The following is a 17617-nucleotide window of genomic DNA, read 5'->3' on the forward strand; positions in this document are numbered from 1 at the left end:
TTTAAACATGAAAATGGAATAAAAAAAGAAGAAGACATTATTTAGAATTAAGAGAAAACAATGAATGTTAAAAGGAAATTCATACTTACTTGGACTACTGAAACTGTATTGAGAACTTGAACTACTATAACTAGGTGTGGTTGTTGTTGTTGTAGTTGTAGGGGTGGTTGTAGTAGTTGAAGTAGTTGTTGTTGTTGGGGTGGTTGACGTGGTCGTTGTAGTCGTGGTTGGAGTTGTTGATGTAGAAGTTGTAGTTGTGGCCGGAGTGGTTGACGTGGAAGTTGTAGTTGTGGTTGGAGTGGTTGTAGTGGAAGTTGTAGTTGGAGTGGTTGTTGTGGAAGTTGTTGTTGTAGTTGGAGTTGTTGTTGACGTTGTAGTTGTGGTTGGAGTTGTTGTTGTTGATGTAGAAGTTGTGGTTGGAGTTGTTGTTGTTGATGTTGAAGTTGTAGTTGAAGTTGTTGTTGATGTTGTAGTTGGAGTAGTTGTAGTCGATGTTGAAGTTGTAGTTGGAGTTGTTGTTGACGTTGTAGTTGGAGTAGTTGTAGTTGATGTTGAAGTTGTGGTTGGAGTTGCTGTTATAGTGGTTGTGGCTGGAGTGGTTGTTGTCTCAGTAGGACTTGACAGACTGTAGCTAGAACTACTTGAAACACTGTCACCTGAAAATATAGGTAACAGTCTTTTTCATAAATATATAACCATAAAATAGTGCAATCGCAATTGAAAATTATATGAGACTCACTTTCGCAGGTTTATAATACGTCTAGCTACTAGAACATATATAGAGTTTAATTAAGAATAGATTTTGATTTAGTTTCAAGCTTCATGATCTTTCTCCTCTCCTGAGATTTTCAAAATCAATATTCACTCAGCTTGCTTTTAACACATTTGTTTTATTGGTGTTTGATTCATGTAGACCAGTTGCCTGTAATTGCTCTTATTGCCTGACAAATGATTTACCTTTCAGTTATTAATATATTCTTTAACTTTCCAATTTTTCTTTAGATCAACCATCAGTCTTTTATAATTTCTTTAGCCATATCCTACTGAGGGAAATCTAAAAATCCTTTCTTAATTTTCTGATCGGCTATGTTATAGATTATATTTCTTCTTACCTGGAGGTAATATAAAACCGATTCTGATATTTGTTTCATGGTATAAAGTTAGAACTCTGTATAGAGAAAAATAATTCACTGAGAGTAAATCAAAAGTTCAGTATCCTTTATTAATCTACTTAATCTAGCAAGGTGACTGAAGATTCATGAGCTTCCATTTCATCTTAAAGAACTTGAACATAAGGAATATTAATCCCTATGATTAATCAATCCATACAATTAATAGATTAAGATCTTATTCCAGGTATGAATTTTTTACTACTAAGTCCTTTATCCAGTAACTTAACTTGATATATAATCCTTTTTACCATGCATGAGGGCACCAAGGAAAGTAAGAAATTTAGATTCTTTAGTAATGAAGAAAGGAGTGAATGTGTGGAAAAAAAATCACACTTACTTGAGCTACTGAAACTGTAGTGGGAGCTTGAACTACTATGGCTAGGTACAGTTGTTGTTGTAGTTGTAGGTGTGGTTGTAGTGGTTGATGTAGTTGTTGTTGAGGTTGTAGTTGGAGTGGTTGTTGTCGAGGTTGTAGTTGGAGTGGTGGTTGTTGAGGTTGTAGTTGGAGTAGTTGTTGTTGAGGTCGTAGTTGGAGTGGTTGTTGTTGAGGTTGTAGTTGGAGTGGTTGTTGTTGAGGTCGTAGTTGGAGTAGTTGTTGTTGAGGTTGTAGTTGGAGTGGTTGTTGTTGAGGTTGTAGTTGGAGTAGTTGTTGTTGAGGTCGTAGTTGGAGTGGTTGTTGTTGAGGTCGTAGTTGAAGTTGTGGTTGTTGAAGCTGTAGTTGGAGTGGTTGTTGTTGAGGTCGTAGCTGGAGTGGTTGTTGTTGAAGTTGTAGTTGGGGTTGGAACTGTTGTTGACGTTGTAGTTGTTGTTGGAGTGGTAGTTGTCTCAATAGGGCTTGAGAGACTATAGCTGGAACTACTAGAAACACTGCCACCTGAAAGTAAAGATAATGATTTCACTTACATATAATGTATAGAGATGCATATGTCTCTCGTGACCTCTGGTATATCCAAATTTCCATTTTACGCATAATTGTATCAAAATAATGCCTTGACCATCCTACGGTTTGGATATTTATAAAAAAAATTTGAGAGTAGATCTTTTTTAATTAAAAGCTTCCTGAAAGCTCCATCTTACAAAAATCTGTCATTGATATTCATATTATCGTATTTGTCCATTAATATCAGTTGATGCATTACTCTTTTTCTTGAGGTTTTTATCTAAAAGTTTATGTTCATTTGCAGTGCATTTCCGTTAATTGCTCTTATTACTTGGACAATGAAATACCTAAAAAGTTTTATAATACCATCATTAACTTTTTGTATTTTCCCAAATTACTGTTCATCACTCCTTCAAAATATAGCACTACACATCTCCTCCTACAGAATATCTTAGAAAAGTGTTTGATTTAAGCTTGTTCTTACTAGTATCTAAAATAATTGAATGAACACATTGATTGGGCCTTATCTGATTCATCATCATTATTAGCTAAGAAAAGCACAATCCTACATACCTTAAGTTCGAACTTTGTTAGTTTCACCAATTCAAAATTTGAATTGAGATTATTCAATAATTTAGACAATCCCAGAATAAGACTTTCATACTAGTCCGAAAGGCAATCCTATGAAAATCAACGGTATGTCTAGTTATGTGGTAGGTGGTATTGAATAAGATATCCTGAATGCAAAGGAGAATCAGAAATTGCAAAAGCTTTATAAGGTATGCACAAAAAGCTGATTGAACTACAACGCTAGATATTAATATCCAAACGAGGGAAGGAATCTAATACACCAAAATATTTTGTCTAACAAGCTAAGATTAGAGACAAATGAGAAATATGAGACAGAAGAGCAATATTCAAACCATTGTAGAACTAAAAATTGAAATATTTTTTTAGGATATAGAATTCTTCAAAAATATTGAAAGACTTTCTTAATATATATCTTTTAGTGTATTAAAGAAGAGACATCTAGGATTTTTCAAAAATGCATCTGTGATCCAGAATCACTCCTGAAAGTGTATATAGTTAGAATATCTAATTAAGAAGATCACATGTCACCAATCTTCTTTTAGTTTCTTAGAGTTTAACTTTATCTTCCATTTTCACGCCATAAACTATTTTTAGATATATAGTTGCCAAGATATTCAACAGCCACGTGTCTACATTCAGGTGATTGGGTCGATGGAAAGAGAGAAGCATCATTAGCATAAACAAGAAGATTGTTTTCAAAGCCAACCACATATTGCGTACCGTATAGTGTATATTATAAAAAAATAAAGGACTATGAACACTACTATAGGGAACACCATATATCACACTCTTGGTGTCCAACAAAGAACTCAATAACAATACTAGTAGATTACCCACCAACTTCTTTCTACTTTAGTTTATAAACCAGTCTCATTAGTAATACTGTCAAAATCAGCACACAAGTCATACCAATCATACAAAATTCCCAGGCATAATCAAGGGATTTCTGTAAAACCCTGGAAATTGTAAGCAGAATAATCAGAACATCTCCAGCTTCAATGTCCATGAGAACCTTCTACTGCGAACTAACAAACAGTTACTTACTTTCAACATATCCATTCAGACGTTTTGCCAACAAACATTCTGTAACTTTTGATGATATGGAATAATGGAAATTTGTTGATAATCAACATGGATACAGGTACCACGGCAGCATTAACCTAGTGAAATATGATTACTAATTTTCCAAGAAGTCTAAAGAGACCAATTCTTGCTCACTTATTGAGAATATGAGAAAAGGGATCTACGAAATCAGTTATTTTCTAAACAAGACAAAGGTAAAATGCAGTTTGGATCAACACTAAATAAGAATCAAAGTTCAGTAAAACATTCTTTCTATACCAAATAAAAAAAAACCCAAATCTGAAAAAAAAATGATAAAACCATTCACTGATAATATGGTGAATCCTATGTCGTTTGACAGGTGCAGTGAAAAAAATTTAAGTTGGTTAAACTCAAACTAGATCTACTGTAGATCTGAAGAAAATGAAAGTAGGATTTTTATATTAGAGTAAGTTTCGTATTCCATACAAGTTTTTTCTTTTTTAAATCTAAAATTTTCCATCTAGAACAACGAATATATAAAGAAAATGACTACACTAAGTAGGGAAGAACAAATAATTGTAAAGATAAAAAGGGCTTACTTGCGCTACTAAAACTGTGGCTCGAGCTTGAACTGCTTTGATCAGTGGTGATTGTTGTAGTCGTTGTTGTGGTAGTTGCTGGAGTTGTTGTTGTTGTAGTTGGAGTAGTTGTTGTTGAAGTTGTGGTTGGAGAGGTTGTTGTTGAAGTTGTAGTTGTAGTCGGAGTGGTTGAGGTTGTTGATGTTGTCGTAGTTGGACTGGTTGTCGTCGACGTTGTAGTCGTGGTTGGAGTGGTTGTTGATGAAGTTGTAGTTGTGGTTGTTGTTGATGTTGTAGTTGAAGTAGTTGTTGTTGAAGTTGTTGTTGTGGTTGGAGTAGTTGTTGATGTGGTTGTTGAAGTTGGCATAGTTGTTGTTGAAGTTGTAGTTGGAGTGGTTGATGTACTAGTTGTGGTTGGAGTAGTCAAGGTTGTTGTTGTAGGGGCTGAAGTGGTTGTTGACAAAGTCGTAGACGTTGTATCCGTGATTGTTGTCTCAGTAGGACTTGAGAGACTATAGGAAGAACTACTGGAAACACTGCCACCTGCAAATAAAAGGATTCATTTTCGTTTATAATTTCATTAATTTATTCAGAAGTATAAACTACCACAGCAGCCTTTGATATGATATCCACTCTGTATTTCATACGTAATATTGCAAACATTTGTTTTTTAATATCTTATACCTTGGAAATTCATTACCTTTCTTTTACAATGAACCTTTTCGGAGTCAAATAATCTATGAAATTTTCCTTCTAAGAATAGGCACTGAAATGCATTAACTTAACTCTATTTCATCCTTAGTACTGTAATACCAAAAATAGTTCCTCTTCCCTTTCTTCTATAGACTTTGAATAGCAAAATTCCTAATATATTTTCTTTTTCCAATTAATACTATTATTCACTGACCATTGGTATATTCATACACATTGAAGTATGATCATTAACATACAATACATTTGTAGTACCTGGTAACATCTTTGAAAAATATTACCCCACTTAGTAAAATATCTAATTAAAATTTTGAATAATCTGAAAATGATGACATGTGGAAATCAACTGCATTATATAATGAAATATTAACAGCTGGGTTCTCGTGGAACATATAAAATTATTCTAGACAAAGTGTTAAAAATGCTTTTTAGTCCAAGTCCATATATAAGGCACTTTTAGAGGCTTCAGGCACCCTAATCTGCTGTTCTTTGATGTTATAAGTCATATAATTCTTTGATAGAGAGAGAACGACAGGACAAATTGGAACTATAAAGAAACAATGTACTGTAAGCAATTATTCATTCTGTAAGTAACCTTGAAAACACTCAAATTCTATAGAAAAATATATGATTAATTAATTATATTAATTACTCTGAATATAGAATATTTTCTGCTTAAAAAAAGTGAAATGGTAATTTCAATAACCTAATATAAAGTAAAGATAAAAAGACCATATGGAAAAAATTAAAACATAAAAAAATAATAAAATCGACATAGAAAAAGTGAATAAAACCATAAACAATTGACTTAATGTGAGTTGTCTTCCCATATTATAGAAAAAAGGGAGAAATAAGAGGTTGATAAAGTTTTGCCAATGTATAAAAAGCCTCCCCCTAAATAGCCTGGACTACAGACATTTTTAGAGTAAATGAAAACTTTTACTCAAATTTCCATATTCTTTAAATCATAATACTCGGTTAATAAAGATAACAAAAATAATATTTTGCTAGATTGTAACTGTTAGAGAGAGCCAGTTGGATTTGAAAGATAATTCAAGATAATCATAGGGAAAATAACAACCAATCACTTGATTAATCACCACCAAAAGCCATTATTGTGATCAGAATTAAATTTATAGACTGTGGAATGCCAAAGAAACAACGCACTAGAAAAAAATTAATTACGAAACCTGAAGTTTAATTTAAAATAATTGCTTAGAATCAAATTATAAAAATCTTAGCATTGCTGAGGAATGATTAAATACCTCGTATAATTACTTTGGTATAAACTCTCAATTTGAACCTACGGGCATAATACCAGTGTCTGATTAGACCTTACAAAATCTGCAAATGAAAAAAACATTCTTGAGCCTACCGGATATTACCATTAAAAATAAAAATATACAAAAGCGCTCTACAGAAGTCTCTGAGAGCATCTACAAGATTCTGCTTAGTAAATTTCTTTGAAAACCAACTAGTAAAAGTAGAAATGATCCTCCTGAACAAAAAAAATGCAAGATAATTGAACTATATATATATATATATATATATATATATATATATATATATATATATATATATGTATATATATATATATATATATATATATATATATATATATATATATATATATATATATATATATATATATATATATATATACATATATATATATATATATATATATATATATATATATATATATATATATATATATGTGTGTGTGTGTGTGTGTGTGTGTGTGTGTGTGTGTGTGTGTGTGTGTTTTGCTGAGATGGACATCAACCATTTAGAAAATAAAAATAACATATCATTTATGTTATTTGCTGGAATAAAAGCTAATTCTTTTAAAGAACATAATTGTGCTACTGAAAATGTCAAAGTGCATAATATTCAGTTATTCTTAATAAGAGGGTTATATATACCAGTATAACATCACACCTAAATTCTCATTAGCTACCAAGGACACATAAAAGGCCACTGAAAAAGTATTGTATTCGGTGAAATGGAAAATTATTATATTAAAAACTACCTGAAATTCACAACTGTAGGCTAATGAAATTATATCATTGCCTAAGAATATGAAAACGTCCTTAAGTGAGAAAATCGAATACATATCTTTACAGGGACTTGGTTTTCCATGAATCCTAGCTAGACCCTGGACTATTCGTGATCTATAGCAATAATCATCCCTGCCCTATACATTTCGACATAATCATCCAACATTGCAAAATTGATACGGTGAATTTCTTATAGTCTGATGAGCGTGGTTACGTAAATGCATTATGTATGTAGAATTCAATCTATTACTTGGTGTATAGTATATGTAAAAATTTATTATCTGGAGGTAAATTCTTTGTTGCCTAAACGTCTCTTGATACTTTTATTTGTCGATGATATTTAATGAATCCAGCAAGAAAGAAACTCACAGGCTTTACGGAATGTTAAAGCAAAGAATAGAAAGGAAACATGAGCTTACTCTCACTACTGAAACTGTAGCTGGAGCTTGAACTGCTGTAATCAGGTCTGGTCATAATAGTGGTCCTTGTTGTAGTTGTAGACATAGTTGTAGTGGTTGGAGTTGTTAATGTAGTTGTAGTGGTGGGTGTTGTAATTGTTGATGTTGAAGTAGTGGTTGGAGTTGATGTTGTTGAAGTAGTAGTTGTGGTAGGAGTAGTTGATGTTGATGTAGTTGTGGAAGTTGTTGTGGTGGTGGGAGTAGTTGATGTTGATGTAGTTGTAGTGGGAGTAGTTGTTGTGGAAGTTGTGGTTGTAGTAGGAGTGGTTGATGTTGTTGATGTAGTTGTAGTGGGAGTGGTTGTTGTAGAAGTTGTGGTTGTAGTGGGGGATGTTGTTGATGTAGTTGTGGTGGGAGTTGTTGTTGTTGAAGATGTAGTTGGTGTTGGAGTAGTGGATGTTGTTGATGTAGTTGGTGAGGTCCCTGTTGTCAACGTCGTAGTTGTCGTTGGAATTGTTGTTGTAGAAATAGGACTTGAGAAACTGTAGATAGAGCTACTTGAAACACTCTCACCTGGAAATATGAGCAGCAATTTTTCTTTTATATAGCATAATATGTACACAGAAGCTTAAAAATTAACTCTATTTTACACCAGTGTACTAACTTAATGCTGTTTCATACATAGTAATACTGAAGATAGGACTTAACTCGCCTATATGTAAATCTATCTTTTCTCTCTGAGTAAACATTTTTCTGCTAACAAATATACTGATCTTTTTCTTCTAAAATCTATTATTGATGCATTAACATACTCAGAAGTTTTTCCGCCTCCTTTTATTTCCTTAGCTTATGAAGAATAGAATTCCTAATATATTTTATGCTTTTCGTATGTGTGCTATTATTAACTGAACAATGGTATATCCATACAGTTTAGAGTTTGATCATTAACTTATACTTTGAAATATACACCCATTATAATCTTTTTCAAATACTCGCCAACTCATATCCTACAAAAGAAGAGATTTGCTATATTGGTCATTATAATAAGAGAAAATAATAAATTAAACCAACAAGGTGCATAACAAAACTGCTAAATATTCTGATAATTGAATTAAATTCTGATATACAACCAAACATTAATAGTTAGGCTCATTGAATATATAATCTTTTTAATTTTTGACATTGTTTTAAGTCAAAGTTCACATATAGGTCAATATTAGAGTCTTTAGTCGAACACAATTGTCGTTCTTGAATGTTATAAGTCATATGATTCTTTGTTAGAAGAAGAAAGATAAGAGAGATGGCCACTATAAAAAATAATTGTACTACAATGAATTTTCCATCGGTATCTAATGCTATAACACTTGAATTCTAAAGAAAAATGTAATTAACTAGCTTTCCTAATAAGCCTGATTATATATGGCTTCCTAATTAGAAAAAATTAAAAGGTTAATTACAAAAACTCAATATATAGCAATGAAAAAAATATTATAAAAAAGAAACGAAAAAAAAATAGGAGCCGTATGAGAATCAATAAAGAAGGAATAAATATCACAATAAAAATAAAGTTATTGTCACTTATGTACCCATATGTATAGACAACAGAAGAGATAGGAAGTAAATAAACTTTTATAGTTTTACCAATGTTTGAAAAACCCTCTCTTAAACAGCATGGATTCCAGATATTTTTAGAGTAAATGAAAAATTTACTCAAGTTTCCATAATCTTTTGATTATACTACTCGGTTAATAAAGATGACTTAAATTTTGCTACATTGCAAATGATATAGAGAGCAAATTACGTTTGGTTAATAACTCAACATAATGACAGGGAAAATATTACCACAACTCACATATGATCAGAACTAAGAGCCATCATTGTTATCATGATTAAATTTATTAAATATTGAATGCCCAAAAAGCAACATACACATTAAATCATCAAGTACCTAAAAACACCTAATGTTTCATTCAAGAAGAAAACAATTGCAAAAATAAAATTATAAAAATCCTTGCATTACTGAGAAATAAATAAATGACTCTCCTAATTACTTTTGCATAAACAATTGATTTGAAATGACTGGCAAAATACCAGTGTCTGATTAGACTTCACACAATCTGGAAATGAAACAACGTTCTTGAGCGTACCGGATATTACCATTAAAAATCGAAATATACTAAAATGCTCTACAGAAGTCTCTAACAACATCTACAAGATTCTACTAAATATATTCCTTTAAGATCAACTAGTGAAAGTAGAAATCCTCTTCCTGAATGAAAAATTTTTGAGATCATTTACCTATATACCCATATTTATCGCCGAATTTGATATCAACCTTTTAGAAAATAAAAATACCAAAACATATAGGTTATTTGCTGGAATAACGATTTGGTCACCGAAAATGTCGAAGTAACTAATTTTCAATTGTCCCTATTAAATTTGTTATATATACCAGCAAAACATCACACCAGACTTTTTATCAGCTATCAAACACATAAAAAATGCCACTAACATAATTGTGTATTTAGTAAAATTTTATTTTTTTTCTTATTAAAAAAAACTCTAATTTCATCATTATGTCAGCATATGAAAACAAACTAAAGTGAAAAAAACTAATAAAAATCTTTACATAGGCTGGATTTTTCAAGAGTCTTAATTAGACCCTAGACTGTTCGTCATCTATAGCAATAATACTTGGTGCCCTATACATGCAGTTACAATTATCCAATATTGCACAATTGATATGGTGAAATTTTTATACTCTCATGAGAGTGGCTATGAAAATGTATCATGCAAGTAAAACTTGATGTGTTACTTGGTGTATAGCATATGTTGAAAGTTATTTTCTGGAGTAAATTCATTTTTACCTGAAAGTCTCTTGATGCTTTTATTTCTTAACAATATTTAATGACTAAAGCAATAAAGAGACTCACGGACTTTACGAAATGTTAAAGCAAAGAATAGAAAGGAAACATGAGCTTACTCTCACTACTGAAACTGTAGCTGGAGCTTGAACTGCTATAATCAGGTGTTGTCGTAATAGTGGTCATTGTTGTAGTTGTAGGCATAGTTGTAGTGGTTGGAGTTGTTAATGTAGTTGTAGTGGTGGGTGTTGTAATTGTTGATGTTGAAGTGGTGGTTGGAGTTGATGTTGTTGAAGTAGTAGTTGTGGTAGGAGTAGTTGATGTTGATGTAGTTGTGGAAGTTGTTGTTGTGGTGGGAGTAGTTGATGTTGATGTAGTTGTGGATGTTGTGGTTGATGTTGTTGATGTAGTCGTAGTGGGAGTGGTTGTTGTAGAAGTTGTGGTTGTAGTGGGGGATGTTGTTGATGTAGTTGTGGTGGGAGTTGTTGTTGAAGATGTAGTTGGTGTTGGAGTAGTGGATGTTGTTGATGTAGTTGGTGAGGTCCCTGTTGTCAACGTCGTAGTTGTCGTTGGAATTGTTGTTGTAGAAATAGGACTTGAGAAACTGTAGACAGAGCTACTTGAAACACTCTCACCTGGAAATAAAAGCAGCAATTTTTCTTTCAAATAGCATAATATGTACACAGAAGCTCAAAATAATTCCATTTAACACCAGTGTACTAATTTAATGTTCTTTCATACGTAACAATAGTAAAGATAAGTCTCAACTGTCCTACATGCTGGTAACCTATCTTTTCTCTGTGAGCAAGCATTTCTTTGGTAACAAATATCCTGATCTTTTTCTTCTAAAATCTGTTATTGATGCACTAACATACTCAGTAGTTTTTCCACCTTTTTTATTTCTTTAGCTTGTGAAGAAAAGAATTCCTAATATATTTTATGCTTTCCAGTTTGTGATATTATTACCTGAACAATGGTATATTCATACAGTTTAAAGTTTGATCATTAACTTATACTTTGAAATATACACCGATTATAAACCTTTTCAAATACTCCCCAACTCATATCCTACAAAAGAAGAGATTTGCTATATTGGTCATTATAATAAGAGAAAATGATAAATTAAACCAACAAGGTGCATAAAAAAACTGCTAAATATTCTGATAATGGTGACCCGTTGATTTAAATTCTGATATACAACCAAATATTAATAAATGAGCTCATTGAATATGTAATCTTTTTAATTTTTGAAAGTGTTTTTAGTCCAAGTTCACATAAAGGTCAATGTTAGAGTCTTCAGTCGAATAAATTTGTCATTTTTTAATATCATAAGTCATATGATTCTTTGTTAGAAGAAGAAAGATAAGAGAGATGGCCACTATAGAAAATAATTGTACTATAATGAATTTTCCATTAGTAACTAACACTATAACACTTGAATTCTAAAGAATAATTTAATTACCTAGCTTTCTTAATAAGCCTGATTATATATGGCTTCCTAATTAGAAAAAATTGAAAGGTTGATTACAAAAACTCAATAAATAGCAATGAAAAAATAGTTATAACGAAGAAACGAAAAAAAAAATGAGGAGCAGTATGAAAATAAATTAAGGAGTAAATATCACAATAAAAGTAAACTTATTGTCACTCATGTACCCATATGTATAGACAAAAGTAGAGAATGGAAGTTAATAAGTTTACTAGTTTTGCCAATGTATGAAATGCCTCCTCTTAAACAGCCTGGATTCCAGATATTTTTAGAGTAAATGAAAAATTTACTCAATTTTCCATAATCTTTGGATTATAGTACTCGGTAAATAATGATGACTTAAATTTTGTTAAATTGCAAGTGATACAGAGAGCCAATTACGTTTGGTTGATAATTCAACATAATGACAGGGAAAATTATAACACAGCTCACTTAATGATAACCACGAAGAGCCATCATTGTCATCAAGAATAGATTTATTATATCTTGAATGCCCAAAAAGTAACGCACAAATTAAATCATCAAGTACCTAACAACACCTAATGTTTCATTTTAGAAGAAAATAAATGCAAAAAAAAAAAAAAATTATAAAAATCCTTGCATTGCTGAGAAATAAATAAATGACTCTTCTAATTTCTTTAGTATAAACGATTGATTTGAAACAATAGGAAAAATACCAGTGTCTGATTAGATTTTACACAATCTGAAAATGAAACAACGTTCTTGAGCCTACCGGATATTACCATTAAAAATCGAAATATACTAAAGTGCTCTACAGAAGCGTCTCACAACATCTACAAGATTCTACTAAATATACTCTTTTAAAACCAACTAGTGAAAGTAGAAATCCTCTTCTTGAATATAAAAAGAATTGAGATCATTTACCTTTACAGTATACCCATTTTATCGCCGAATTTCATATCAACTTTTTAGAAAATAAAAATACCCAAACATCTGGGTTATTCACTGGAATAACGATTTGGTCACCGAAAATGTCAGAAGTACCTAATTTTCAATTGTCCCTATTAAATTTTTCATATCCACCAGGAAAACATCACACCAGACTTCTCATCAGCTATCAAACTCACAAATAATGGCACTAACATAGTTGTGTATTTGGTAAAATTGAATTTTTTTTTTTATTGAAAAACTACAATTTCATCATTGGCTAAGCATATGACAGCAAACAGAGTGAGAAAAACTAATCAAAATCTTTACATAGGCTGGATTTTTAAAAATTCCTAACTACACCCTAGACTGTTCGTGATCTATAGCAATAATCCTAGGTGCCATATACGTACGGACACAATTATCCAACATTGCATAATTGATAGGGTGAAATTCTTATACTCTCATGAGTGTGGTTAAGAAAATGTATTATGCAAGTAAAACTCAATGTATTACTTGGTGTATAGCATATGTTGAAAGTTATTTTTTGGAGTAAATTCTTTGTTACCTGAAGGTGCCTAGATGCTTTTATTTCCCGACAATATTTAATGACTAAAGCAATAAAGACACTCAAGGGCTTTACGAGATGTGAAAGCAAAGAATAGAAAGGAAACATGAGCTTACTCTCACTACTGAAACTGTAGCTGGAGCTTGAACTGCTGTAATCAGGTCTGGTCATAATAGTGGTCCTTATTGTAGTTGTAGGCATAGTTGTAGTGGTTGGAGTTGTTAATGTAGTTGTAGTGGTGGGTGTTGTAATTGTTGATGTTGAAGTAGTGGTTGGAGTTGATGTTGTTGAAGTAGTAGTTGTGGTAGGAGTAGTTGATGTTGATGTAGTTGTGGAAGTTGTTGTTGTGGTGGGAGTAGTTGATGTTGATGTATTTGTGGATGTTGTGGTTGATGATGTTGATGTAGTTGTAGTGGGAGTAGTTGTTGTAGAAGTTGTGGTTGTAGTTGGAGTGGTTGATGTTGTTGATGTAGTCGTAGTAGGAGTGGTTATTGTAGAAGTTGTGATTGTAGTGGGGGATGTTGTTGATGTAGTTGTGGTGGGAGTTGTTGTTGAAGATGTAGTTGGTGTTGGAGTAGTGGATGTTGTTGATGTAGTTGCTGAGGTCCCTGTTGTCAACGTCGTAGTTGTCGTTGGAATTGTTGTTGTAGAAATAGGACTTGAGAAACTGTAGACAGAGCTACTTGAAACACTCTCACCTGGAAATAAAACCAGTAATGTTTCTTTCAAATAGCGTAATATGTACACAGAAGCTCAAAATAATTCCATTTTAAACCAGTGTACTAATTAAATGTTCTTTTATAGTTAATAATACTAAAGATAAGTCTCAACTGTCCTACATATGGGTAAGCTATCTTTTCTCTGTGAGCAAGCATTTCTTTGCTAACCAATATCCTGATCTTTTTCTTCTAAAATCTGTTATTGATGCACTAACATATTCAGTAGTTTTTCTGCCTTCTTTTATTTCTTTAGCTTATGAAGAATAAAATTCATAATATATTTTATGCTTTTCCAGTTTGTGCTATTATCAAATGAACTATGGTATATTCATACAGTTTAGAGTTTGATCATTAACTTATACTTTGAAATATACACCCATTATAATCCTTTTCAAATACTCTCTAACTCATATCCTACAAAAGAAGAGATTTGCTATATTGGTCCTTATAATAAGAGAAAATATTAAATTAAACCAACAAGGTGCATAACAAAACTGCTAAATATTTTGATAATGGTGACCTGTTAAATTAAATTCTGATATACAACCAAATATTAATAGCTGGGCTCAGGGAATATAAAATATTTTAATCTTTGAAAATGCTCTTAGTCCAAGTTCATATATAGGTAAATATTAGAGTCTTTAGTCGAACACATTTGTCGTTCTTTAATGTTATAAGTTATGTGATACTTTGTTAGAAGAAGAAAGAGAAGAGAGATGGCCACTACAAAAAATAATTGCACTATAATCAATCTTCATCGGTAACTAACGTTATAACACTTCAATTCTGAAGAAAAATACAATTAACTAGTTTTCTTAATAAGCCTGATTATATATGGCTTCCTACTTAGAAAAATTGAAAGGTTAATTGCAAAAACTCAATATATAGCAATGGAAAAACACCGTTATAACGAAGAAACGAAAAAAAGATAGGGGCAGTATGAGAATCAACTTAGAAGGAGTAAATATCACAGCAAATATTAACTTATTGTCACTTATGTACCAAAATGTATAGATAAAGGAAGAGATACGAAGTTAATAAAGGTTTCTAGTTTTGCCAATGTATGAAAAACCTCCTCTTAAACAGCCTGGATTTCAGTTATTTTCAGAGTAAATTAGAAATTTTACTCAAATTTCCATAATCTTTAAATTATACTACTTGGTTAATAAAGATGACTTAAATTTTGCTAGATTGAAAGTGATACAGAGAATCAATTATGTTTGGGTGATAATCCAACATAATAACAGGGGAAATGATAACACAACTAACTTAATGAAAACACTAAGAGCTATCATTGTAATCATAATTAAATATAATAAATCTTCAATGACCAAAAAGCAACGCACCAATTAAATCTTCAAGTACCTACTGACACCTAATGTTTCATTTTCAAAGAAAATAACTGCATAAATAAAATGATTAAATTCCTTGCATTGCTGGGAAATAAATAAAAGACTCTTCTAATTACTATTGTATAAACGATTGATTTGAAACGACAAGAAAAATACTAGTGTCTGATTAGACCTTCCAAAATCTGCAAATAAAACAACGTTATATATACCAGCAAAATATCACACATGAATTCTCATCAGCTATCAAACACACAAAAAATGCCACTAACATAGTTGTGTATTTGTTAAAAGTGAGAAAAACTAATCAAAATCTTTACATAGGCTGGATTTTTTAAGATTCCTAACTACACCCTAGACTGTTAGTGATCTATATCAATAATACTTGATGCCCTATACATGCAGACGCAATTATCCAACATTGCACAATTGATACGGTGAAATTCTTATACTCTCATGAGTGTGGTTATGAAAATGTATTATACAAGTAAAACTCAATGTATTACTTGGTGTGTAGCATATATTAAATGTTATTTTCTGTAAGTAAACTCTTTACCTGAAAGTCTCTTCATATCAACATTATTTAATGAATAAAACAATAAAGAAACTCACTGGCTCTACGAAATGTGAAAGCAAAGAATAGAAAGGAAACATGAGCTTACTCTCACTACTGAAACTGTAGCTGGAGCTTGAACTGCTGTAATCAGGTATGGTCGTAATAGTGGTCCTTGTTGTAGTTGTAGGCATAGTTGTTGTGGTTGGAGTTGTTAATGTAGTTGTAGTGGTGGGAGTTGTAATTGTTGATGTTGAAGTGGTGGTTGGAGTTGATGTTGTTGAAGTAGTAGTTGTGGTAGGAGTAGTTGATGTTGATGTAGTTGTGGAAGTTGTTGTTGTGGTGGGAGTAGTTGATGTTGATGTAGTTGTGGATGTTGTGGTTGATGATGTTGATGTAGTTGTAGTGGGAGTAGTTGTTGTGGAAGTTATGGTTGTAGTTGGAGTGGTTGGTGTTGTTGATGTAGTCGTAGTAGGAGTGGTTGTTGTAGAAGTTGTGGTTGTGGTGGGGGATGTTGTTGATGTAGTTATGGTGGGAGTTGTTGTTGTTGAAGATGTAGTTGGTGTTAGAGTAGTGGATGTTGTTGATGTAGTTGGTGAGGTCCCTGTTGTCAACGTCGTAGTTGTCGTTGGAATTGTTGTTGTAGAAATAGGACTTGAGAAACTGTAGACAGAGCTACTTGAAACACTCTCACCTGGAAATAGAAGCAGCAATTTTTCTTTCAAATAGCATAATATGTACACAGAAGCTCAAAATAATGGAGTAATTCCATTTTAAACAGTGTACTAATTTAATGCTGTTCCATACATAGTAATACTGAAGATAAGACTTAACTCTCCTACCGGTAAATCTATCTTTTCTCTCTGAGTAAACATTTCTTTGCTAACAAATATACTGATCTTTTTCTTCTAAAATCTGTTATTGATGCACTAACATACTCAGAAGTTTTTCCGCCTTATTTTATTTCCTTAGCTTATGAAAAATAGAATTCCTAATATATTTTATGCTTTTCCAATATGTGCTATCATTACCTGAACAATGGTATATTCATACAGTTTAAAGTTTGATCATTAACTTATACTTTGAAATATACACCCATTATAATCCTTTTCAAATACTCTCCAACACATATCCTACAAAAGAAGAGATTTGCTATATTGGTCATTATAATAAGAGAAAATGATAAATTAAACCAACAAGGTGCATAACAACACTACTAAATACTCTGATAATGGTGACCCGTAGAATTAAATTCTGATATACAACCAAATATTAATAGCTGGGCTCATTGAATATATAATCTTTTTAATTTTTGAAAGTGTTTTTTAGTCCAAGTTCACATATAGGTCAATATTAGAGACTTTAGTCGAACACATTTGTCGTTCTTTAATGTTATAAGTCATATGATTCTTTGTTAGAAAAAGAAAAATAAGAGAGATGGCCACTATAAAAAATAATTGTACTATAATGAATTTTCCATTGGTAACTAACACTATAACACTTGAATTCTAAAGAAAAATTTAATTAACTAGCTTTCTTAATAAGCCTAATTACATATGGCTTCCTAATTAGAAAAAATTGAAAGGTTAATTATAAAAACTAAATGTATAGCAATGAAAAAATAGTTATAACGAAGAAATGAAAAAAAAAATAGGAGCAGTAGGAAAATCAATTTAGAAGGAGTAAATATCACAGTAAAAATAAACTTATTGTCACTTATGTACCCATATGTATAGACAAAAGAAGAGAATAG

At 31.7% G+C, this 17617-nt stretch overlaps 1 protein-coding gene across 1 annotated transcript in view; it reads right to left on the reverse strand.

The window, feature by feature from the left end:
- LOC137629818 (mucin-3B-like) overlaps nucleotides 1-17617 on the reverse strand; it is a 164553-nt gene that overhangs the window by 3933 nt on the left and 143003 nt on the right. Inside the window, exons 82-88 of the mRNA XM_068361467.1 lie at nucleotides 15974-16558; nucleotides 13360-13941; nucleotides 10418-10933; nucleotides 7456-8007; nucleotides 4287-4808; nucleotides 1510-2046; nucleotides 209-656 (exon numbers count right to left, since the gene is read on the reverse strand). Coding sequence (XP_068217568.1) covers nucleotides 209-656; nucleotides 1510-2046; nucleotides 4287-4808; nucleotides 7456-8007; nucleotides 10418-10933; nucleotides 13360-13941; nucleotides 15974-16558 — 3742 coding nt within the window. The remainder of the gene's footprint in view (nucleotides 1-208; nucleotides 657-1509; nucleotides 2047-4286; nucleotides 4809-7455; nucleotides 8008-10417; nucleotides 10934-13359; nucleotides 13942-15973; nucleotides 16559-17617) is intronic.

This window comes from Palaemon carinicauda, chromosome 37 (assembly GCF_036898095.1).
Source record: "Palaemon carinicauda isolate YSFRI2023 chromosome 37, ASM3689809v2, whole genome shotgun sequence".
Lineage (NCBI taxonomy): Eukaryota > Metazoa > Arthropoda > Malacostraca > Decapoda > Palaemonidae > Palaemon > Palaemon carinicauda.